The sequence below is a fragment of the Opisthorchis viverrini genome, assembly GCF_000715545.1.
Source record: "Opisthorchis viverrini unplaced genomic scaffold opera_v5_68, whole genome shotgun sequence".
In the NCBI taxonomy this organism is placed as follows: Eukaryota; Metazoa; Platyhelminthes; class Trematoda; order Opisthorchiida; family Opisthorchiidae; genus Opisthorchis; species Opisthorchis viverrini.
In genome coordinates, this window is record NW_008751724.1 from 1,663,291 (window position 1) to 1,688,376 (window position 25,086).

Below are 25,086 nucleotides of genomic sequence, written 5' to 3' on the forward strand. Positions count from 1 at the left end.
AGAAAATCAGTAAAAATGTCTGATTCATCAGCATCCTGGAAACTACGCTTGCGTTAGGAGTTATTCTGAACAAAACCGTATATCAGCGAATATATTCGCTGAATATATTCGCTTGCAAACTAACTTGTTTTTTTCGAGAGACTCACCTGGAGCCCAGCTGAATCTCTCGTTTGTGATGTTCTCAGGCAACTGAATGTGCTGCACTATGCCGCCTCTTGTTTCAGTCGCTACGATATTCGAGATATCGCGATACATGTATATCTTTGTAATGTACTATCCATAAGGTTGCTGAAAATCCGTCGACAGCCCACGACCGGTTTCGCCTTTTTTGGGGCTCATCAGGTAGGCGCAGTCCCCGGATTTCCGTCAACCTTATGTTCTACTTGAAACCGTATATCGATGCAAAGTACAACCATGATTGGCCTTACCACAATTACCGTGTGCAGCTATCTCACTCAGGTTCGGCTGAAACACGCGCGGCCAGGTTTGCGATCGATCGACCGATTTAGCCAACCAATCGAACTAGAGCTGGCGACAGACACCCATCGGATGGCGCGGCGAAGGCATGATACTACCATGACGATGTCGACCAAAAATAGGAAATACGGTTCAGCTGCCGCAAACTTTTTCAGGCCCTCTCCCATTTTACAGACAGTTTTCAAAGCATGAAATGCCGTTACCTACTCAGGAACTTTCTGGTTTGATTTCCCTATTGCCGAATGAATACGATGGTAGGAAATTTAAGGTATTGGGTTACCTTTTAGAAGTAATAATAATAATAAGTAATAATGTTTTTTTCAAATAAATTTTGCTTTTTACGGTCAATAACCGATGCGCAAGTCATGTCGGTTGAGACGGATCGGTGTCTCTCGAATCGGGCGTTCACCCGATTAGTGAGTTCGCAACCTGTATGCCTCTGTGAAACACTAAGGACACGCCTGTGTTTCGTTTGGTCATTCGTTCCGATTTTGGGTTTGTAGTTACAAAAGTTAGCCCCGATTCTATAGGTAAGGCAGAAAATCAACATGGTGATATCAGGCGTATTTCAAAAAATAAAAAGTTAGTCTAGCACATGCTAAAAATCGATTAAGTTCCGCTCAGCGAAATCCTCTTGGATTAAAACTGAAAATAGAATCCAATATTGAAATATCGGGAGAGTTAAAAATTATTTTTTCCGTGTGTGGTCGATAACACGGTACTTATGAACACGGTAGCTAATCAAAACAGTTGGAGAGCAGCTTGCAAATGTTTCGTCACTGGACATCGCTAATACCCCTTAGGACCATGTCTCTTCATTTTGTGACAAAAACTTTCGTAATCCGATTGCCAATTTAAGAGAACGCATCAACTTCCACCTTGTCAACAGCCAACTGATCTTCCCAAGGTACCAACGCTTCGACGGTGCCATTGTTAAGTGTCACATTGAGTTGACATGCCATGTTTCCGCACTCAAGGTTGCTAACCGTTACACCAATTGTAATTAGCCGAGCAGATGTAAATACCGCGAGAGTGTCCTAGACTTGGTGCTCAAATTGAACATGTTCAAACATGTTACACTGAGCTCCTTTCAATCTACTGCGTCACTAAAACCAAAAGACATTGTGGGAAGCTCACATTTCTTTTATTCTCCTCAGCCACCAGGTGTAAAAACATTCATGTAAACGGAGTGTTAACATCCCGCGACAAGGGTATTCTGTCCGTATTGATGAGGATAACAGTATAAGTAGACCAGGGTGAATGCATGGGAATCAAACTGGATTCAAGTATTTGAATTCACTGAGTAAACACAATGCAGAAGTGATCCTCACCTGGAAAGTATGTTTTATGAAGGATTCCCATGATTCATGAAAGAATGATATGTGGAAAATGTTCATCTGCAATCCAATTCATCTGATGTTTGAATTGTTTACCAATCATTTCGATTAATTTTCATGATTGTCCATCTCCGAATTCATTAAATACATACTGCTATCATACATTCCCTGCGTAGCCAAGGTATGTGCGGTGATATTCAACATGTTAGGAATGAAAACGTGTTACGAAGATGCCCCTGTCACATTTTGCAGTCTGATCACTTAAATGAAAGGTTGCGCACGCATAGTGCCTCGTTCAAAAAATGGTGAGGCAATTCGGTGTTCATCGTCTACTTAGCAACCAGGACAGAACAAGATGGATTCGACTAATACGCATTAATATGTTAGACCAAGTAGACCTGAAGCAAATAAGATGAAGCCTCTTGAATGGATTATACACCGCCATACACAACTAGAAACCTCGCAGAAGACGTCATTTTGCCAAACAAGTGGTTAGTTTATTGTATGCACATCCCATTATTGACTATGACTAGTGGCCTAGTATAGTGCACCAAAAAGTACTACCCTTTATTTTTCACAAATGTCTTCACCCCCTCAACTCAAGAGTTCAGCATGGAAATGTCCCCTCCAAACTCGGAGGCTTCACAAACTTCTAAGAGCGAATGCGCTTCACCGTAGAAATGTGACAAAATTACCATGAAGATGCGGAATGTAATTACGGCAAAGATCACTCAATGACACAGCTGAGTACTCACGTGGGGAATGAACTGTGTTATATTCTTGATTCGTAAGATATATCGCTCTGTTGCGTCTCGTCATATATGCGAGCAAGCTCTAAGATAACTTGCAACGGGAAAATATAAGCCTTCAAAAATCCATCGAGGGGAAAATATGATTACTCACACGCACACTATTCAACATTATTCTCGTCTTGTTCTCGATAGGGTTCCAGTCCAGACTATTAACCGTCCAATCCAACAAACCCATATTACTTTCCGGCAACTATAATAACTACTCGTATGTAGGGTAAGAGTTTATTGTGCTAAACTGTAACACTCGAACCACCAAAAACAACTACCAGAAAATGGGTTTTCCCACAAAACTGTCTGCTTTTATTCAGTCCGTTCTGTGAAGTCGCCGCCGATAAGCCGTTGTGACTTCAACCACTAAGACCTTTATTCCTCTCTGATGTCGTGTTGTCCCCCTTCGGTAAAGTCGAACCCTACTGGGAACAACAACAGATGTAATACGGATAAGGAGCCGCGCCCAAGACAAAAACTCCAAGCTTCATACCATACCTGTGAATGACGGGTGGAGAGATGGGGAGTTAAACAAGATGCGTGGATTTCAGCGCCGTCAGTGACTTGTTTTTAAGATTTAAATCCTTATGTGATATCTTTAATCACTCGTTTAGCAATATGGAGAACTAATGTTTGCTAGTGTCGTAGGTTAGTGAACGGACCGACCCTAAATAATTAGGAAGGATCCTTTACACTTCGGTATGTACAGTACCAACAAAAATCACATTCGTTTTGAGGGGAACCAAATGCAAGACCAATATGGAAGCTTGAAGGATATTCTTGAACAGACCATTCCCAGCGTTCGTTGAAAGTAGAAGTTGTCTTGGAGCTATCAAACTATGCAACAGAGTGTAAACCTGACTGACAGGTCTGGGTATCAACCTTTCAAGGCCACTCTTTTCTCCATAAGAAATCAATAAAAACACTTAATATATATTTGAACCCCATCGAGTTAAGTAGATTTAGGGTCAATGAACTGATTGCTTCTGATATTTGGATGTATGTTTGCATATTCCTTGAAGTAAGCACGCGCCGTTTGGGTTCTCGCAATTGGTGTAAATTACGAGAGGTTGTACTGTAATGCACACTTGGGCCAGACCTGGAGCACAGTAAGGGTTGAAGACGCAAAAGTTTGTGTTCTTTTGTTTGTGCGACAGAGAACGTCTAGTTTTTGCACATTATCTCACTGCTGGTATTTCCTTCTAGTTCTCCTCACGTCAAAGCCGTTTCAGTTCTTTTTGTAGGTTGTTCCAAACGACGTTAGTGGGTAGAACGCGAGGGTAACAGCAGTCGGTGACTAACTGAACTGAGCGGTCTCAGTGCCACCATCGATATCATCAGGCTTAAAACTTAATCAGGTATTGGACTGATCCCAGTCCACATGTAAATCATATCTTGGTTAACAGAATAAACTGAATTCTGAATAGAAAGCAGAACTAAGCTTAAGTATTCCAAGGGGGACTTTCAAGGTGTCCGGAGGGTAGGTCTGGTGTCCGAGTAAGGTCAAAACCGTTTCACTAGGGTGATGAACATTTATTCTTCTGTTATTTCTCTGAAATTACCGTATTCAGTAATCTCGAAGTTCTTCGCTAGTATTTATAACACATGAGTATGTTCTCGATGGGCTGGGATGTGTGACTTTCGTCCAGAAGTTTGGCCAGAAAATTCATCTTACTCGGTAAGGCAACGTGTCCACCACACAGGGCGATAGTGGCTGGTTTAACTAATGTTCACAACTCATGCTGGCCAAAATGATTGATATAAGACATATTCGCATGATAGTCACCATAGTTGTCTGGCCGTCACATCACACTGAACGTTAAATCAATCAACTGATCGATTGACTACTTGATTGACTGAAGATATTGACTGGAGTTCGATCTGCTGGTAGAAGGCGATAAGCAACCGACGTCCAACACATTAAATTGAACGACCACCCTTGGATAGTGGCACATACGGCTACAACGGTGGGTGAATTGGTGGCAACAATTAGACTGAACACATTGACCGCTGTCTCTTTCTGATGAATTAAACTCATTAAATTAAAGTGAGAACATTCATGATTTGAATGCCTTCCAGAAACCACAAAACGACAACTTATAAAGTATCCTAAACTACGCTGTCTGAGTAGAATGAGTATACTGTGATTCGTAATCCAATATCTCACATGATTCCCTCTTCTTCTCGTTAATAGTTTTCGGCATAAACAACAGATCATCTGAAGTAATGCCTTCATTTTTCGCTGTTTGCAAAATTTCGCAAGCCCAAGCCTGTCACCGCAGTGTTATCTAGCCTTTAGGACTTCGAAATAACAAAGCGAATTACGTAGCATGTGAGAGGCTGTCGTGGGATCGAAAAGTTTACACTTGTCGGTGCCATGCACAGGAGGCGGTCGTACTAAAGAGGGGTCATTACAGTAAGTGAAGTGAACTTTACAAGATACTGTAACTGGGGGCTTACACTCCTCAAACCTAAATTCCTTTGAGGCTACACATGTCGCGAGCATGTCAGTTAACTCGCTGCCTGTTTAAATTTGCCGAGGATGATCTGAGTTTTGACTGAAGACGCTTCGAAAGGGCCGTTTGTCTCAATCGACTTATTTCCCAATGGGAAGTTTTCCCCAACTGAGCGTTTTGCGAAGCGCACAGAGTTTTGTGTCAGCAAGTTGAAAGTAACTGAGGCTAAGAATTTATGGATAGGTGTTGTATCGTGGGTGGCTGTCTATTGGTTACGCCTGCACTGAGCCTGCCAGACTACGCGATAAGGAGAAGACGGAAAATGCGGGACACGGCTGTATTGTCAGGGCAAAACATACAGAGCTTCTGCGTAACTGTATGGAATGACTAAATGACCAAATATCGTCGTTTACTCGTTCGTTCTGTACAGCCGATGGCGGTGTTCCGGTCGTGAACAATATCAGTCCCATTTCACCGGTCTTATGTTGCTAAGCCGTGTTTGGTGCGCTCCGCCAACGCACCTGCTTTCCGAAAGTGTTGTACCGATGGCGACCTTGGGGATGCGTCACTCACTGCCCAGGAATAAATCCACCCTCTGAAATCGCCACAAACTATTTGCAACACATACCTCACAAAATCACACCAGCAATTCACAAGTTAGGCCAACAGAAATGAAAGACCGGAGGGAATAAACCGAAGGATAACGAACACTGGTCGAAAGGAAATCTAACACATGGGATTAGTCAGCAACGTACCGGCGTCAAGAAGAAAAGAAGAACATACGCGAACCAAAAAAAAGTAGCTTTGGGTCTACTTGTGTTTGCATCTATTCACACAAACCGAAGTTTACACAATATTAAGACAGCATTTTTTCCAACAAGTGTGAAATGACACAAAGACGTCAAATGAAACTTTGTTCCACAAGCTCACCACCCGATTTGAGCAGGATGACTTGCTTAGGTCCGTACTGCACCCACTTTTCTCAGCTCGCAATACTCTATCTCTTCACTGGAGCAAATGGTCCATCGATCTCCAGAGGGATGATCGGTGCATTCAAATTAAACCTACAAAAGGTTTGCGTCTGATAAGGTCGACTACGTCTGGACGTCCAAGTCTTTCCTCATAAGCGATTAACTTCACTTCCAAGGTTCACCGTGTTATCGTATGATGTAAGCATGCAGCAGTTTTATGTTCTAATTTATGTGCGAACAAAGAATTTCCGGTGAGGGTGTATTAAAACACAGCCCCAAAATTCGGGTCTTGACCGCTCCATTCACCACAAATAAGGTCCTAAGGTCTTTCTTGGTTGCAGCAACGCATTGGATAGCCGTTCTGTAAATCCCATACACTAGTTTCCTGTTTTTTAGGATTTCTTCTAAGATATCTATCCCTAACTACAAAAGGCAATCGATTCAACTGTAGATATATCGGTATATTGGCTGGGAGATCCTAGTTCTTCGGCCATTCACCGATAGGAGTCCAGTTAACTTGTCATGGCAAAACTTCCCCGAGAAAACCACTTGACCTGCAAACAGAAAGCATGAGTTGTAGAGCCTAACGGTGAGGTTGTCCAGGTATATGGGGAAAAGCGATAAGCCCAGAACCGACCTCTGCGGAACACTACTGCTAGCAACAGTCAACTCTGACCTTCCTTCACTTGCTCTTGGCAAACATTCCCACTACTTTGGATATAACCGAATCCAAGTAAAGAGTGTGAACAAAATTTTAAAAGCCTTTATTAAGCAACGAAGTAACCTGTGCTGGACGGAATCAAACGCTTTCCAGGGTTCCAAAGAGCCCATATTCCTCTCTTCGCTTCTGTCCAGAGCCTACGCAACTTATTCTAGACCGATAGTAGATTACAGTAGAATGGACACCCGTTTGGCAGGATTAAGAAGCTTACAATCTAATAAGTATTCGGAAAACAGCTTGAGGATTACCTAGTTTATAATTTTGGATGGGACGCTGATAAGCCTAATTTGGCTAGTTTCACTACTCTAGAGACTTGTGATGAAAGTGGTGCGTCCCTAATCCCATGGGTGCTTACCACCCATCTTGGAGCAACTGAACGGTTGGGTTATGGGCTCGGCAGCAAAGTTTGCTAAGATCTTTTGGACACTGGAATGTGATTCAACAAATCCGGATGATATGGATGAAAGCACGGTTTTGAGTTTCCCTATACTTCACTGACGATCACCTCAAATTTCGTCCATTCCTGAAGTAATGAAAGTCAGGAAAATGGGACCCGTCAGTGCTGCGTTTCCTCTGTTATTCTATTGGCTGAGGTGTTCACTACAATCATTCTTCTATTCTCAGTCATGTGTGAGACTGATCATATGTATAGAATCTTGTGTGGTTGTGCGGGACCTCTAATACCAGACTATTTCCAAGGCATATTCTGGCCTTTGCAGTAGATCGTAAAGCTGCGCTGTGTGATCCTTTGTAGCTCTCATGCTGATGGTAACTTAGATTGCTATCTTGGATATTCATGGTCATTCGATTTTTTGGTGAGCATAACGAAATGCTCCTTGAACTGTCATCACTTTATCCCAGACTACCGTGTTCTAGGCGATCTTTTCCTATGAATCTTGTACACGACATCCCGTCCAAGGTAACTTTTATGCACCATCCACGAAAGCCATACAACCCACTCTGTAAAATTCCCGGCACATCTTAGGATAAATTGGCCTTCGTGATAGAGGTAAACAAGAATTCAAGGAATTCTTGAATGTCGTGGTGATGTGCCAGAGTGACAGGGTAAATATCCTGAATTTTCTCTGGACTTTCGCAACATCCTACTTAAACCTAGCTGGCAGTCACTTCACTCGCAGTTTAGGACGTCATTATTCGAAACCGGTAATTGTTCTCGTCTTTATCTTTCAATGTGAAGATTTATTTGATTGTACTGGACGAACTACCTGACTGATTGGTCTAACCAGATTCCGGTGTGCTCGAGTGGGGCCAAAACGTTCATTTCTGTATACGCTTTCAGGATATGAGACAGTTAAAAAGAATGGCGAGTTGAGTGCTAGTCTATTTGCGATCCGTGGATAAAGAAGTACTGCCTGTTTAAGTCATCCGTCAAGTGCAAGGTCCTACCTGTACAGTTCTGTCTCCTGTAGGTGCTACGATGGCATTTGAGGCCTTGGTCGTACAGATCAGAGAGGTGTGTTTGTCTCCCCCTATCATGCTTCTTCCCACTTACTTGCTCTATGAAGCGCTCACTTATTGCGCCACCGAACCATCTTCATCACAGCCACTGATTTGTGTCTTAACCCATCCTAAAGCGCACCGACGAAGTCTTTTGAATGATGATGAGACGTCTGCAAGTCAATTACCAAGCTCGGCGAACAGATTAATAGCCACCTGATTGATTATCACTAATTTATGCCATATTAGTGAATTGTATAGCACAAACAGGATAAAAGCTACTCTAAATTGGTGAATCATTTAATCATTGCAATCAAAGTAACCCCATTTAAGGGACCGATTCCAGGTCATAGGTAGAGTAACGTAAATCGAGAACTGATGCGCTGAACAGAGTTTTCGGAAACACAAATGTAACGAGCGACGGTGACATCACTTAGTGTCAGTATATTAAAAGCGGAATGTTCTGTGTGAATGAAAAACACAAACAAGGGATAACTAAACATTCCTGTTTGGAACGAAGATTATCCTCTCATGTGAGACGGCCCAAATCCAGGGTTACGGATTAGTCAGTACGGTTTTTTACTGTCATCCGGGGGTCCCGTGCACCTCTCTCTGTGATCTGGGATAAATTTTATTCGGGATTCCACTTTAAAGTCCTTATTATTAAGCAGACTAAGCAACCCGGATTGCGGAAAGAAAGACAAATGTATTTTGAATCTTTTGAAACAGAAAACGAATGGAAGTCCAGAACAATTCCACCGCCTCAAAGAATATGGAATCAGTTCTTTGTTTGGGTAGTTGCTAATCCTTATAACCTTTTTCAAACATGTGTACACAGAGCCGAAATATTCGATAAGTTTGAAAAAATTCTCCGACCACCAAGGTCTGATAATTATTAAAGCCCCCGCCCTTTTAATTTGTGCACAGCTCGTTAATTGAGTAACGACATGAAGTACTTTTTACTGAACGTGAAATTGGACGCATTCTTGTGTCTATCCAGAAAATCAGAAAGACGGTCGCTTTTTGTTCCTCTCAGAAACAGTGCCGCTGGTCGAGTTACAAAAGTGCTGATGTCTAACCTGTTATGTCATCATATGTATTGAACTCGACTTCCTAGCCTTTTGTCTGACACCGAGACAATCTAGAGCGACTCTATCTTAGTTGGAATTCTGTAGTCATTAGGGTTTTCGGCATATGATCCAAGGGCCACTGACTCATCAAGCGTACTTTCTGCTTGCAGCAACAGACATCTGTCACCTTATGGTACCTACTCTTCAGCAGAAGTCTGTAGGTCAGGGATCGTGAAAAGTTGACTGTTCCACCGAGATCTACGACCAGGACCAGTATGTTCCTCCCGTTTTGTGCACTCCACTTCCCGAATACTGCCATCTATGAATCCACTAGGCACTTTTTTTTTATCTTAAGCTCAGAAGAGCTATACGAAGTGAACAAATCGACAGAACTTGTGTGGGCGTCTGTATGGTCGACAGACTTTTTATTGCTGGCTCAAATGCCACATCTGTTCGCGTTTTCAGCTTTTAGGCAGCTGTTTAGACTTCGGTTGTAAATTCTATCTAAGTCTAATTATACCTTTCACATAGTTTGTTAGTTATTAGATTTCAGCTAGTGTACTTTTTCGATTGTGCTTAGTGAAAATTTTGGTCATGTTGAAAACTTGTTAGAAATGTCGAGTGATCAGCAAGTGGAAATGAATAGTTTATTAGTTCTACTTCGTTCGTAGTGCTATATTCACTCCGGTTTAGTCTTAGTGCGTTCTGCCTGTTTTACTCGCTTATCGACCTAAAATCCAGTGAATCCACCGGGCCAATCGATCAATCGATTGTCACATGAAATGCCCCCATGGTCGCTGGACTGCTATTATGATAACCGTTTAAAATGCACGTGTAATTTCAACTGTCTCTGGTGGCACTGAGCTATTTTCATTCTGCTCAACTCAGCCAGCATCAATTCGTGTCATCGAACACCCGTTTGGCCCGGTGATTTCGGCTTTCGTTTTTGGTGAACACTGTTCTACGGAACGAGAGATATGCACCCAAATTTCTCAAGATGGGTAAACGTTAGACACAGTATGGACTACTTCACCTAGTTGAACAGTACCCGTGTATTGTCGGTCGGGCTACGTGGTATTCAGTGAAAAATTAGTCATAATTTTGTCACTATGCATTCGTTTGACACTTAAGTTTGAACACAAGGAGGTCCCTTTAGTATTCCTCGTCCATTTTTTGCATTGGTTGCTGGTTGTTACACCCGCAGACAAAAACACGCTCAAAAGACAGTCGTGTGGTCCACCAGAACGGTTTGAAAAATTTCCATTATACCTGTAGCTTGATTTATTTTGTTACTATAGCACCCAAGGGGCCAGTATGAAATGACAGCTGTAACGGATAGCTGCTAGAATCGTTGTCATTAACAGATGGTGTTGCAAGGTTTGGCTGAGACTTAGCTAGGTGCAGTTCTGCCGGCAATACGCAAATTTTGCTGTGCAACAAACTGCAAGCAATCTTCTTGAGCCCTAATAATTAAACTTGAACGGAGTTGCTGAAATAAATCTGGTTTCCATGACGAAACAGACCAATCTCACAACTGGTATTAAAATCCCGAAATTTCGGGGATCAACCTCAACATATTCGTGAAACTGGTGAAGAAAATGCTTAAGTCTACGTTGCACCTTACCTAAAATCAGAAGGACCTGTTACCGCATGAAACTAAAACAAACAAGTGAAGTCGAAGTTTTAAAATACAATCTTCAATAGAATAAAAAAGAATATAAAAAACAAGTTCGAATTTTTCCAGGAAATTAATTTTAGAAAAAAAATAGTTTTTTTACATACATGATAGCGTTAATCATGACCAAATAATCCCATACTACCGTTGGAAACAGACTGACGAGTATCAGTAGTTTTGAGATTTTGGAGTTGTTTTGATGGTGTTTTGTGAACTTCAGTGGTGATTCACAGTAGACCAAACGAGAACTGATGGTCACAAAGTGATTTCAGGTACAGCATCGACAACCCCCTTCTGCAGCAGTACGGATTTACTTGGCGGACAGAGTGCAGTGCGTTCAGACAAATCAATAAATCCTGTTAGCAAATTTTGCTTGACAAGATGAGTTACCTTGTCACAGACATTACTCACATTTTCTACAGACTCTAAAACTCGACTATTGTAGGCTAATACACTTATGAAATTGCATTTGACAGAGCGTGACCTACACCAGTAGACGTTCTTTCAAGCTGATAAGCGGCAAAGGACGCAAGCTAACGTTCGGACGACATCATACAACACCTAATTGCTACCAAGGGTACCATTAATGACTTTATACTAGAAGGCATCAAAAGTATCAAAAGTATTGTGGCCTCAAGTTGAATGTGTGAAAATACCATGTTCTTATAATCATGCCTGATTGGACAAGGTATGGACAAGGTAATAAAACCCTCCCTAAAACTCGCAGCTGCAGCTGCAATCTTTCCTGAATGTCGTCACTTCACTAATTTGAAGTTGCAGCTCTACACTGTCTCACGGGTTATTGTGCACTTCATTTACCATTTCTGCAGAATTATGAACAAGTGACTATGTTATCACCAAGTGTGGATTGAATATCGATTGACCGCTGATAAAATTTCGTTTGCCGTCATGTCAGATACCTTCAATGGGGGACAAACTAAGTCAAATATAGAACATTGAGGACAAGTTCAAACTATCACCCTCTGGAATGAAAAGGTGCTTTCCTGTGCGTTCCTCGAGTATAATCGCTCTGCATTTGTGTGAAAAAATCTTTTTTTGGTCTTCCTCGTCCTCTGATCTCCCGGGAATCCTTTAAAGTTGAACTCCCAAGCCAAAGCCCTCCCTTCTTGTAATTTTCTCATCTCCATGATTCTTTGTGTTTCTTCAAGTAGTCTTTCTTGCACATTAAAATATTACCTTATTATTGATATTACATGTTTTCGTTTCTGTGGTCGACAAACATGCAGCGACTCAAAGCTTTCTTGTTTGTTGTGCTAGTTGCCAAAAGTTTAACTTGGACAGTTATTGATAGTGTGTAATTCCAATGGTGAACTGACAATAGTAACGACATCTAAACTCTTCGTCGTCTCTTTGACATCCCTCTGACAACTCGCATTTTGCTCCATTCTGAAGGAAGTATGGAGTATAATACTGGCCTCTGTAAACGTTTTGAAGCGTGACTTTGCGCTCCTGATAAGCAATATGCACGCCGAAAGATAGTATGGTCTGTTTGCTCAGCAGAGGTGATGGTTGGGTGAGGCGGTGTCGTCTGTGTCCAGACAAAATGTAAGGGAGATGCATTTTCGGTTTTGACGTCCGGGTTCGATCTCTTTGTATATACTGATCTAAACGGAACGGACTTCGTAAATCTGGAGATGAAGTTTGGACGAACGAAGCGATGCCTTAAGCTTTAGCTGATAAGTTGGCTGTTTACCAGTACGTCTTTCCGTCCAAGCTGATTAAACCGACAAGCCTGAGGTTTGTCACGAGTTAGCATCTTACGGTAACAACAAAAACATATCGGTATCTATTATCGCCTGCCACTTCGGCCCACTCCACTCGATTCACGCTCCGTTCGTTTGGTCTGGCTTAATGGTCGGAAATTGGGACCAGACAGGCCACTTGCGGATCGATTTTTACGAACCCAATTCTGGACAAGCCGAGACATTAGCCGAAACCTCAGACGACTGAACGGTTGAATGGCACGCGCTCTACTGATCTAAATCCTGCGAAAAAAGTGAATTTAGCCCGAAAATTTTTAATTCTGAATTTCGCTTAGAGGCATTAATAAAAGGGCTATCCAGGCGGTTGCGTATGATGAATTCGTTGGAATTTTTTATCCTGTAACACTCCGGTCCAAAGAACGAGTACAAAGTGAGTTAAATCAATCTCCTCACTGACACACTGTGATGAACATGACTGATACTCTATTCGTTGCTCTATTCATTATTCTCTTGTTTTAATATTCTATTCCATATGCATATTTGCCAATTCGAATACATACGTGCTGGTTGTTACGCTTCGCTGAATTCTTTATTTCTAGTTCGTCCGGTAATACAATACCGCGTACGAAACCTAATTCTCACACACTCATAATCGGAATCACACACTCAAAAATTGGTAATTATGTCGCATAGAAAAGAACAACTTTTGGGGATGTTCAACAAACTGGCAAAACTCAGAAGCTCTCGAAAAGCGTCTTATTCCCATTGACGGAATAGTCGTTCAATGTGACTTCACATACTGATGCGACATAACTAGTTTGATCTACAGAACAGAGTATTTAAGACTGTCGTTCATTTTTAGATCATTTTACAACCTCATGCTTAAAGGATAATAGAAAGTCGCAAGTAAAGCAGACGCAGATTAAAACGAGCACTTAGTTGAGTGGATCTGACAGTCAGCAAGTCCTTCAAACCTACTCGGAGATTACTTGTGCCCTGTAAGTTTCTACATTTCAAAAGCATCAACAAGTGGAAGTCTCCTCGCCCCCCAATGAACACGAAGCACACTGATAAAATTACGGTACTCATGGAGCAAATGGCTATGTGTACTTTAAATGACAGTACAGGAGGAGGGAGACCGGGTGTCATAAAATTGAGGATTTCGTTTCCTCCGAGACCAACTGTCATGGGACTGAAACTTGCGAGAAGCTCACAGCCGGCTCCTCTATCAGGATGGTCGACGTCTACCTCCATCCGCACTTCTGTGGGGAGCGAATGGAAAACACCGCATTTCAAAATTGCAGCATTACAGATGTGGGATATTTTCCACAGATTCCAACGATTATTACATCAGTCACTATATCTCTGCTTGTGCTTGATTCGAAAGTACGCACCTAGTGACGGTCCTCGTGAAGGATCAAACTACCAAAGAAAAAGATCGTCCAGGATCCTCTTCAATGGACTACCAACGTTATGACTGCACGCACCCGGATATGTACATCCGCGTGTTGTGTTACGTGCGTTACAATGTAGGTTAAGATTGTGATTCTTCACAATGACGCGGAAACCCTAGTTCCAAACCCAACTCGTTTATATTAACTATTTTGTGGGTGGTGTTGACCTCACTGTGAACACAGTCCACTTGTGCGTTCTTCTGATGAGTGCACATTGTACATTCGTGACCTGGAATTTGTAGCGCCGTGCACAAAGGTTCGTTCGGCCTGAATCAGAGTGTTGCTCTATTGTCAATGCCATCTCATCCAACACATAAGATGGATCACCTCGGTCTTGTTTACCAGCTGTAAGCCAAGTACCAAGGGTACGTTAGTTCCAGCTGCTGCAGTTGCAGATAACAAAAAATGGGAGAGCAGGGGAGATAAAGCCGATCATTGGAGGTGATCGCACGACCGGGGAACTGGCCAACTACGCATTGAAGGGTGGTGCACAAGCGCCACTGATTGCGCGATTAAGTCGCCCGCCAATGCCATTAACCGTTGCTCAGTTGGCTCCCAGAGTCCTTATACAGGAGAGCAGCAGTTTCCAACTTGACTTAGTTTATCGGTCTCCTATTTTGTTGCCAGGTCACTTACCACCTCTTGGTCGACTCCAAATGGTGAAGGGCCTAAGGAAAGACTGAGAGCTCTAGTGAACATCGAAAGCTCGCGAGATGAAGAAAGGTTTTGCTACGGGAAACAACCGTGCTCTATATCAACTGATACGATTAGCTGGTTCTAGGAGGGCAGCTGTCAGTGAAACGATAAATGAAAAAGGCGGCCCATTAATTCACTCGCAAAAGCGTCGACTGGAAAGAACTGCGAAGAACATTTTAGCTGGTATCCTGCAACACAGCCTCCGGTGACAGCGCATACGGGCGAATGTAATGTAAACTTTAGTCGCCCTCCGGAAGAAACAAAGTACCAAATATCCATAGTGAAACGTTGCAAGGCGCCGGGACAGGATGGTTTATATCCAGACCTTTTCAAAGAAAGCGGAGAACCCTTGATGACCCATCTGACAAACCTGTTTTTTGCGATATGGTACATGTCAACAGGAAGCGGACACTGTGTGAAAACCACCGTGGCATCAACCTGGTAGCCGTTTCATCGACGGTTGCCTCTGGACATGTCCTTCGACGGTTGACTAGACACAAAGAGAGACAAGTCCGTGAAAAACTAGCTGGGCTCTGTCCTGCAAGAGAAAGCATCGATCACATTTTCATCTTGTGACAGATTCTGGAACAGCGACACTGTTTCCAGCAACCAACAATAGTTGTCCTCCTTGGATTGAAATTTGTTTTTGACCATGTGGACCGTCAGGCACTATGGCAGCGCCTGTGGAACAAATATGTTCCCCATAAATTATCGACCATTCTTAAGGCACTATACGCTAAAAACCGGACGTGTAAGGGTTTACGTAAGCTTTCGACAGAGTTCAGCACATCAAGTAGTGCCAAACAGGGCTGTCCACTTTCACCTTTCCCCTTCAACTCCGTCGCAGGGGTGAGATGGACCTAGTGGTTAGAACTCGAATTTACTGACCGGAAGGTCCCTGGTTTGAACCCGACCTCTGCTTCTCGAATTCCCTTGTCTAGGCCTGGGCAGCCTAGCAGTATCCCAGCCCTCGTGTGGCATGGCAAATAGGTACAGAAAAGGTGCTACAGCTGGACGATTTCTAGTGCCTGTGGAATTTAAGTTCTCAAGAGGTATTCACTCGGATGTCAAGAACCCAGACAGCATAGCACTTCTTGGATCTGACACCACGATCGTGCTATCTGAATAACTCTGTCCCACGGTTTGGTGCGCATTTCACACCTGCAAAGCATACAGTGCAGGAGTTGGTGGGCTCGAATCCTAACATCATGCTTGTGGATGAGCCGACTAAGGTAGCAGACCAGTTTGTTTGGTGTGATATTAGCCTATCCGTCGAGGGTCAAGTTTACAATGCTGTGGTGCGCTCCATATTATTATACAGGTCAGAAACCTGGCCGCTGCGCGCCAAGGATGTCAAGAGTTCTAGCGTTTCACCATCGACGTCTTCGGAGCGTTGTCCAAGCCTGGTGGAAACACCGGGTCAGTAATTCTGGAGTACGCCTAATGGTTTTCGGAGGGAATAACTCGTCCATTGTAGATGAACTGATCACAGTCCATAGGGTGAACTGGTTTGGTCCCATGCTCCGTATGCCAGTCGACCGACTTTTTCGAAGGTTTGTTTTTGCAGAACCACGCAAAGAGTGGAAACGAGTTAGCGAAGATCAAGCAACGACTTAGCACCGAAGTATGGAGGCCATTACCAGCAAACTTAGCTGTGTCGTCTCTTTGGATGGGGACCTCGAGACGGGACACATCAATGATTAGAGACAGTCAGACGTAACCCAGCCGCGCCCTCAACGGCACTCGTGCACTCAAGATATTGACTTCAATGGATTGCTCCCTTCCCAATATTCCCACTTAAAATTCCACTATTTACACATTAATTATATCAACGCACAGCCACCTACCTCGCCTCTCCAAATCATTAGTAAAGGGAACTGTGACAGCAACAATCACTGTACGAATAGTACGCGGCTACTCATAATCGGAATCACACACTCAAAAATTGGTAATTATGTCGCATAGAAAAGAACAACTTTTGGGGATGTTCAACAAACTGGCAAAACTCAGAAGCTCTCGAAAAGCGTCTTATTCCCATTGACGGAATAGTCGTTCAATGTGACTTCACATACTGATGCGACATAACTAGTTTGATCTACAGAACAGAGTATTTAAGACTGTCGTTCATTTTTAGATCATTTTACAACCTCATGCTTAAAGGATAATAGAAAGTCGCAAGTAAAGCAGACGCAGATTAAAACGAGCACTTAGTTGAGTGGATCTGACAGTCAGCAAGTCCTTCAAACCTACTCGGAGATTACTTGTGCCCTGTAAGTTTCTACATTTCAAAAGCATCAACAAGTGGAAGTCTCCTCGCCCCCCAATGAACACGAAGCACACTGATAAAATTACGGTACTCATGGAGCAAATGGCTATGTGTACTTTAAATGACAGTACAGGAGGAGGGAGACCGGGTGTCATAAAATTGAGGATTTCGTTTCCTCCGAGACCAACTGTCATGGGACTGAAACTTGCGAGAAGCTCACAGCCGGCTCCTCTATCAGGATGGTCGACGTCTACCTCCATCCGCACTTCTGTGGGGAGCGAATGGAAAACACCGCATTTCAAAATTGCAGCATTACAGATGTGGGATATTTTCCACAGATTCCAACGATTATTACATCAGTCACTATATCTCTGCTTGTGCTTGATTCGAAAGTACGCACCTAGTGACGGTCCTCGTGAAGGATCAAACTACCAAAGAAAAAGATCGTCCAGGATCCTCTTCAATGGACTACCAACGTTATGACTGCACGCACCCGGATATGTACATCCGCGTGTTGTGTTACGTGCGTTACAATGTAGGTTAAGATTGTGATTCTTCACAATGACGCGGAAACCCTAGTTCCAAACCCAACTCGTTTATATTAACTATTTTGTGGGTGGTGTTGACCTCACTGTGAACACAGTCCACTTGTGCGTTCTTCTGATGAGTGCACATTGTACATTCGTGACCTGGAATTTGTAGCGCCGTGCACAAAGGTTCGTTCGGCCTGAATCAGAGTGTTGCTCTATTGTCAATGCCATCTCATCCAACACATAAGATGGATCACCTCGGTCTTGTTTACCAGCTGTAAGCCAAGTACCAAGGGTACGTTAGTTCCAGCTGCTGCAGTTGCAGATAACAAAAAATGGGAGAGCAGGGGAGATAAAGCCGATCATTGGAGGTGATCGCACGACCGGGGAACTGGCCAACTACGCATTGAAGGGTGGTGCACAAGCGCCACTGATTGCGCGATTAAGTCGCCCGCCAATGCCATTAACCGTTGCTCAGTTGGCTCCCAGAGTCCTTATACAGGAGAGCAGCAGTTTCCAACTTGACTTAGTTTATCGGTCTCCTATTTTGTTGCCAGGTCACTTACCACCTCTTGGTCGACTCCAAATGGTGAAGGGCCTAAGGAAAGACTGAGAGCTCTAGTGAACATCGAAAGCTCGCGAGATGAAGAAAGGTTTTGCTACGGGAAACAACCGTGCTCTATATCAACTGATACGATTAGCTGGTTCTAGGAGGGCAGCTGTCAGTGAAACGATAAATGAAAAAGGCGGCCCATTAATTCACTCGCAAAAGCGTCGACTGGAAAGAACTGCGAAGAACATTTTAGCTGGTATCCTGCAACACAGCCTCCGGTGACAGCGCATACGGGCGAATGTAATGTAAACTTTAGTCGCCCTCCGGAAGAAACAAAGTACCAAATATCCATAGTGAAACGTTGCAAGGCGCCGGGACAGGATGGTTTATATCCAGACCTTTTCAAAGAAAGCGGAGAACCCTTGATGACCCATCTGACAAACCTGTTTTTTGCGATATGGTACATGTCAACAGGAAGCGGACACTGTGTGAAAACCACCGTGGCATCAACCTGGTAGCCGTTTCATCGACGGTTGCCTCTGGACATGTCCTTCGACGGTTGACTAGACACAAAGAGAGACAAGTCCGTGAAAAACTAGCTGGGCTCTGTCCTGCAAGAGAAAGCATCGATCACATTTTCATCTTGTGACAGATTCTGGAACAGCGACACTGTTTCCAGCAACCAACAATAGTTGTCCTCCTTGGATTGAAATTTGTTTTTGACCATGTGGACCGTCAGGCACTATGGCAGCGCCTGTGGAACAAATATGTTCCCCATAAATTATCGACCATTCTTAAGGCACTATACGCTAAAAACCGGACGTGTAAGGGTTTACGTAAGCTTTCGACAGAGTTCAGCACATCAAGTAGTGCCAAACAGGGCTGTCCACTTTCACCTTTCCCCTTCAACTCCGTCGCAGGGGTGAGATGGACCTAGTGGTTAGAACTCGAATTTACTGACCGGAAGGTCCCTGGTTTGAACCCGACCTCTGCTTCTCGAATTCCCTTGTCTAGGCCTGGGCAGCCTAGCAGTATCCCAGCCCTCGTGTGGCATGGCAAATAGGTACAGAAAAGGTGCTACAGCTGGACGATTTCTAGTGCCTGTGGAATTTAAGTTCTCAAGAGGTATTCACTCGGATGTCAAGAACCCAGACAGCATAGCACTTCTTGGATCTGACACCACGATCGTGCTATCTGAATAACTCTGTCCCACGGTTTGGTGCGCATTTCACACCTGCAAAGCATACAGTGCAGGAGTTGGTGGGCTCGAATCCTAACATCATGCTTGTGGATGAGCCGACTAAGGTAGCAGACCAGTTTGTTTGGTGTGATATTAGCCTATCCGTCGAGGGTCAAGTTTACAATGCTGTGGTGCGCTCCATATTATTATACAGGTCAGAAACCTGGCCGCTGCGCGCCAAGGATGTCAAGAGTTCTAGCGTTTCACCATCGACGTCTTCGGAGCGTTGTCCAAGCCTGGTGGAAACACCGGGTCAGTAATTCTGGAGTACGCCTAATGGTTTTCGGAGGGAATAACTCGTCCATTGTAGATGAACTGATCACAGTCCATAGGGTGAACTGGTTTGGTCCCATGCTCCGTATGCCAGTCGACCGACTTTTTCGAAGGTTTGTTTTTGCAGAACCACGCAAAGAGTGGAAACGAGTTAGCGAAGATCAAGCAACGACTTAGCACCGAAGTATGGAGGCCATTACCAGCAAACTTAGCTGTGTCGTCTCTTTGGATGGGGACCTCGAGACGGGACACATCAATGATTAGAGACAGTCAGACGTAACCCAGCCGCGCCCTCAACGGCACTCGTGCACTCAAGATATTGACTTCAATGGATTGCTCCCTTCCCAATATTCCCACTTAAAATTCCACTATTTACACATTAATTATATCAACGCACAGCCACCTACCTCGCCTCTCCAAATCATTAGTAAAGGGAACTGTGACAGCAACAATCACTGTACGAATAGTACGCGGCTCTTATAGCTGATTATGATGACAAGACGGCTGAAGCGGATGTCTAGGTTTGGACAGTATCTCAGCCCTCGTGCTTCCTTCGGGCGGTTTGGCAGTCAGCCAACGGGTGCTACAGCTGAACGCATGATGACGATTATGACAAAGTGACGACATATCGGCGCCATTGATGCTGCTGGCCCTAGCCTCCCAAATTTGGACAGTATCCTCGTCTCAAGCCAGTCCACTGGAATATGTACAACTGATAAGGTGGACAGATTTGCCTGCCACGTCGATCGGCTCGTCAACAAGTATGGTTTTTGGGCTTTATCCCACCGGGTAACGTAGGAGCACTATACACTGGACGTTAAGGGCGCAGACCGAACCGTACGGCAACTAGTTAAGTTATTTAAGAGGGTTTGCACTTCTAAGGGATCCGAACTAAGGAGAGCAATATCATTCGCATACTCAACGTTTCTGAGCGACCGTTACAGGAGTATTTCGATCCTCGGGGTTTTAGAGGCCGGCGGAGAAATTTCAAGCGGCAGTTCACTTGCAAAGTTGAAGACGAAAGGTGAGAGAAGACAGCCTTGTCTTGCATCAGGGGAAGTGAACTCAGGCGAAAACTTGCAATGTACCTCTAAGTGTCTACAGGAGTTCCCATACGGTGCCCTCATAAGGAATATAAATTTGGAAGAGACACCTTCGATTGGCAGACACTGCCAAAGTTCCTGGCGATTGCAAGAGTCAACAGCAACTGAGATCAAGAGGAACGAACAAGTAGGATGTTTGAAAGAGTGCTTCTATCCAAGAACTTGCCAAAAGGTAAACATGCAGTCGGTCATCCTCTAGGGTGAAATCCAGCGTGGTTCTCACAAACCCGTCTCTCCTGATGGTCAACCAAGCAAAGCAAAATAATGCCATAGAGCATCTTGGATGCAACGGCCACTAGGCAGCTGACACGATGGTCGTCGAATGAAGTTTTGGCACCATTTTTGAAGACTGGGACGATGGTGGAGTCGCTCCATTCTAAATCTTCCGCAAGGGTCATCACTGGTTGACCCCTTTCTTCGAAAGGTGTGGCTGGAGATAATCCGACCGGGTTCCCTGTGGTCTTGGAGGAATTCTGCCATCCAAAATTACCGTGATCGACTTCATTTCACTTTACCAGGTCAGAGACCGATCACCTCTGCCACTCTGCATTGGAAAAGTAAGACAGCACTCCTTTCGTTAAACGACGGTCCGGCATGCACAACACATGGCTAACCATTATAGCTTCCGGTGTTGGACACATTCTTCGATTGAAGTCCCCATGGCACAACCAACAATTGCTTCCAAATCGTCCCTGCGGATTCGCCGACACCAGGCTACACGAGCTATAGTTCTGAGGCAATGGCTATTCAAGACAACCAATCCAACAATCAACCCAACTGCTCGTACTGACCACGTCTCACAGCCATACAACAAGAGTCCGTATTGTAGCCTGACACGCGTGTCCCTTGAAATTCGGGGACATACCGCTTTGCCACCATAAGTGTCTCAAATTAGCCGCGCGCGACCCCAGCCTTAGCGATTCACGCATTTACCTCATTTATCCCACTACGATCGGGACCAGCACGACTTCAAAAATACTTGGAACGCTTCAGAACTTCCAGTGCTTTTCCTTGGACTGTAAAGGGCGTGTTCAGTGAGTGTATGCCAAGAAATATGGCCTTAAACTTTGTGTCAGTTCACCCAAAAACACCTGCACTTTCGTTTCCTCTTCGAACGATGCTGTCTGTACATTCAAGATCGAAAAAGCCTTCGTCAGCAACCATTCGAACAACAGAGTTCGCGATCGCGTCGATCACGAAATCGAACAGGAATAGAGATCGGGAACCCTTGAAGGATACCACTTTGTGTGCAGAATCGGTTCGAGAGCTCTTCGTATACTCACACGCCTGCACATCTGAGAGTACAGCTTATGATCCTCACAACCTTTCTGGGTAAGGGTATCAACGAAAACATACTGGTCAACCCATTTGAATGAGTTTAGGGAATTTAGGGGCACTGACAGTGCGGGTCGTTTATACGTATGCCGTTGTCCTAACACCTATAGGATGTGAAGATCTGGTCAACGCAGCCCCTAACAGCTGGAGTCCCACTTGAAGCATTTCACGAGCGACTGTGAGGAGGATGTGACGCTAAAAACCTCGTTACGGTCAGCGTCAAATGAAACCCCCTGTGATTACCGCACACACCACAATCCCCTTCTCACTGATAATACCCAGTTGTTTAAGACAGTCTCCTTTCCCCAGATGTGGCTAGATAGATCATAAGAGCGCTGGGCTGCCACAATGGTCCGTCATCGAGTAACACGGGACACACCGAAGACCGAAAGCGTCGGAAGGGGTAGCCACAACGGCTTGCCAGTGTCACGCGGAACGGAGCATTCCATAGCGGCCTCACATGAACCGCGCCACAATGTAAATTTACGGGAAACCAAGCACGAATCTGGTGGGACGGTACTAGTCGGTAGTAACACCAATTTCCGCCTGGCAACTTTTTCCGCGGATAACCCGTCCACATCAGCATTCAATCCTACATACAATGCAGCCTAATACAGTACCAGACTAGCGCAAGCGTGCTGTAAATCAACTACTCATTACTCCCCTTCGAGTAACGACGCTGCCGTCAAAAAGTTGACATGCAGTCCCACGCCCTAAACCTCGAATTTACCAATACGATTGTGATCTTCTTGTAATGTCTTGAAAATGGACTTTGAATGCCCGAAAAAAACCAAAAACTCAATCGCTAATAAAAGGCATCATTTTATAATCAATGGTTACAAGGAACACAACTAGTGCAGGATAATGTGACCGGATTAATGCTTATCTAGGTGCTCAGAGCCATTTCACGTTCTTCAACTAGTTCATCCGCGGTTATTTTGAACTTCGACTTAGCCCAGTCATCCATTGAAAGGTTTTTGACTATCTTCCACTTTTTATCCTTTATCTCGACAGGAAAGCTGAACATGATATCCAGAGGGGCTCCGTAAGATCCATCGCTAATCACAGACATAGTTACCCATTCTCCCTGAAAGCGAAATGTCAGCCGGGAAGGAAAACTTACCGGCTTCGTCCCAAACCACCAGTCATGCATGTGGTCTACTATTGCTTTAGCAGCGGACATCGCACTACTGAGTTTTCTGGCGGAAATAATCGCCGCGCCACGCTTCTGAATAGTGCTCAGATATTCGTTACGGATCCATGAGTCGTCTTTAACAGCTTCATATACGGATTTCTCACCACCGGGTAACATAACCTTCGCGTGTGCAACATCAGCGAACTGGGTGTTGCTGTGGTTCCCCCAAATGATGCAATTTTTGACGGCCGAGACTGGCACACCAAGGCGGAGTGCAATCTAGGCATGAAAGTTAAGCAGCTGAGAGGAATTCACCTGTGACTTTGCACGATTAAAATCAAGCCGTGTTAAGGCGGTGAAGTTTTCTTGCGGAATCGACGGTGCGTTCTTGCTCATCATTAAGCAATTTGTATTCGCGGGGTTTCCGACAACCAGAACTTTGACGGTCTTTTTTGCAAACTGGTCGAGGGCTTTGCCCTGTTCCTTGAAGATGTTAACGTTTGCTTTCAGAAGATCTTTCCGCTCCATTCCTTCTTTTCTTGGCATCGCCCCAACCAGCAATGCAACGTCGATATCTTTGAAGGCCTCACAGGCCTCAACCGTTACCACAATATCTTTGAGCGTTTCAAAGGCACAGTCTTCAAGTTCCATACGCAGGCCACCAAGGGAAGTTAACATTGGCGGAATATCGAAGAGGTGTAAGATAACCTTCAGCATAGTATATAGAAAATGCAAGTTACTTTATGGGGGCCAAACATGTCCCCACGAGCAACCATTCCAGCCAGCGCATACCCGATTTGGCCAGCAGCACCGGTTATCAACACACGAATTGGCTAAAAAATCAACGCACAAAACCGAAAACCTACAGCCTCAGCCATCACAGCGAGAGTCGAAGGAGCAGACCAAAATGCGCGAGGTTGAACGACCCCGCGTGACCTTGCGATAGCAAGTTATAACAATAGACACAGTACCCTGAGAATTTCATGGACTCATACACAGGGTAGAGGATTTTATTCCGAAATGCAAGTGGAAAAAGAGAACCACCGATCTTTAGGTTTCAGGGGCTGAGCAGTATCCTTGTCAATGCGAGGGCTCATATACAAAAGCATCCAAAATTACTTTGAACTCGGCTCTAGATGCAGCAGTCGGTGCACCAACTAACCGAAAGGAGAAAATTGCTGCCCAATGAAAGTGTGCAATCTGAGCCAAAAATCCACCTAGCATGTCTTGGCCGTCTATTTTTTGGTTTACCGTTAAAAAACATGTCAGCCAAACCCAGTTCGGACAGGCCATATGTAAGTATTAGGTCTTCCAGAGTTGATGATATTCTAGGGCTAAGATTACGGGAACTTTGAGACGCGTTTCACGGCAAACTGATTTGCGGCCATCAGCTACCTTCTCAGCAGCTCTCTGGACAGGTTATAAGAGAGTGACGTTCTTGCGTCTCGAGTACGTAGCCCGGTTGTTGTATTTAATGGGAGGTCTGACGAAGGCCCCGGAGAGTCCCTTGAACTCCACGCTAGTGATACGGGGAAAAGTGCGCCGGATAGTCCACAGAACAGCAAACACTTTTTGGGTCAGTATTTTATGGTGGAGTGAGAAGGACATGTTCAACGGTGACCGGATTCTTAAATAGTTTTCGCATCTGGGTTCATGAAGTCTTTTAATCCATTCTCACAGCGCACGACAAAGACGTCCACTGAGTTTCCTCGAATCGAAGTATTGACGCGTTTACTTACATTAGGAGAAAGCTGTGAGTTAAGTACCCATGACTGTGGGGCCTCCACTTTCATTGAAATATTCTTCTTTTGG

General features: G+C 44.4%; 2 protein-coding genes across 2 annotated transcripts; one reads left to right on the forward strand and one right to left on the reverse strand.

Annotated features, from left to right (window-relative positions):
* Positions 1 to 22,487: 22,487 nt before the first annotated feature.
* T265_04259 (hypothetical protein) lies at positions 22,488 to 22,751 on the forward strand (the record flags this gene model as incomplete). The annotated part of the gene is made up of 1 exon (XM_009168948.1): positions 22,488 to 22,751. One exon carries the CDS (start codon positions 22,488 to 22,490, stop codon positions 22,749 to 22,751), a length of 264 nt encoding a protein of 87 aa, XP_009167212.1.
* Positions 22,752 to 23,025: 274 nt separating this feature from the next.
* On the reverse strand, positions 23,026 to 23,952 carry T265_04260 (hypothetical protein; the record flags this gene model as incomplete). Its single annotated transcript, XM_009168949.1, has 3 exons — positions 23,026 to 23,226; positions 23,263 to 23,553; positions 23,590 to 23,952. 3 exons carry the CDS (start codon positions 23,950 to 23,952, stop codon positions 23,026 to 23,028), a joined length of 855 nt encoding a protein of 284 aa, XP_009167213.1.
* Between the last annotated feature and the right edge of the window lie 1,134 nt (positions 23,953 to 25,086).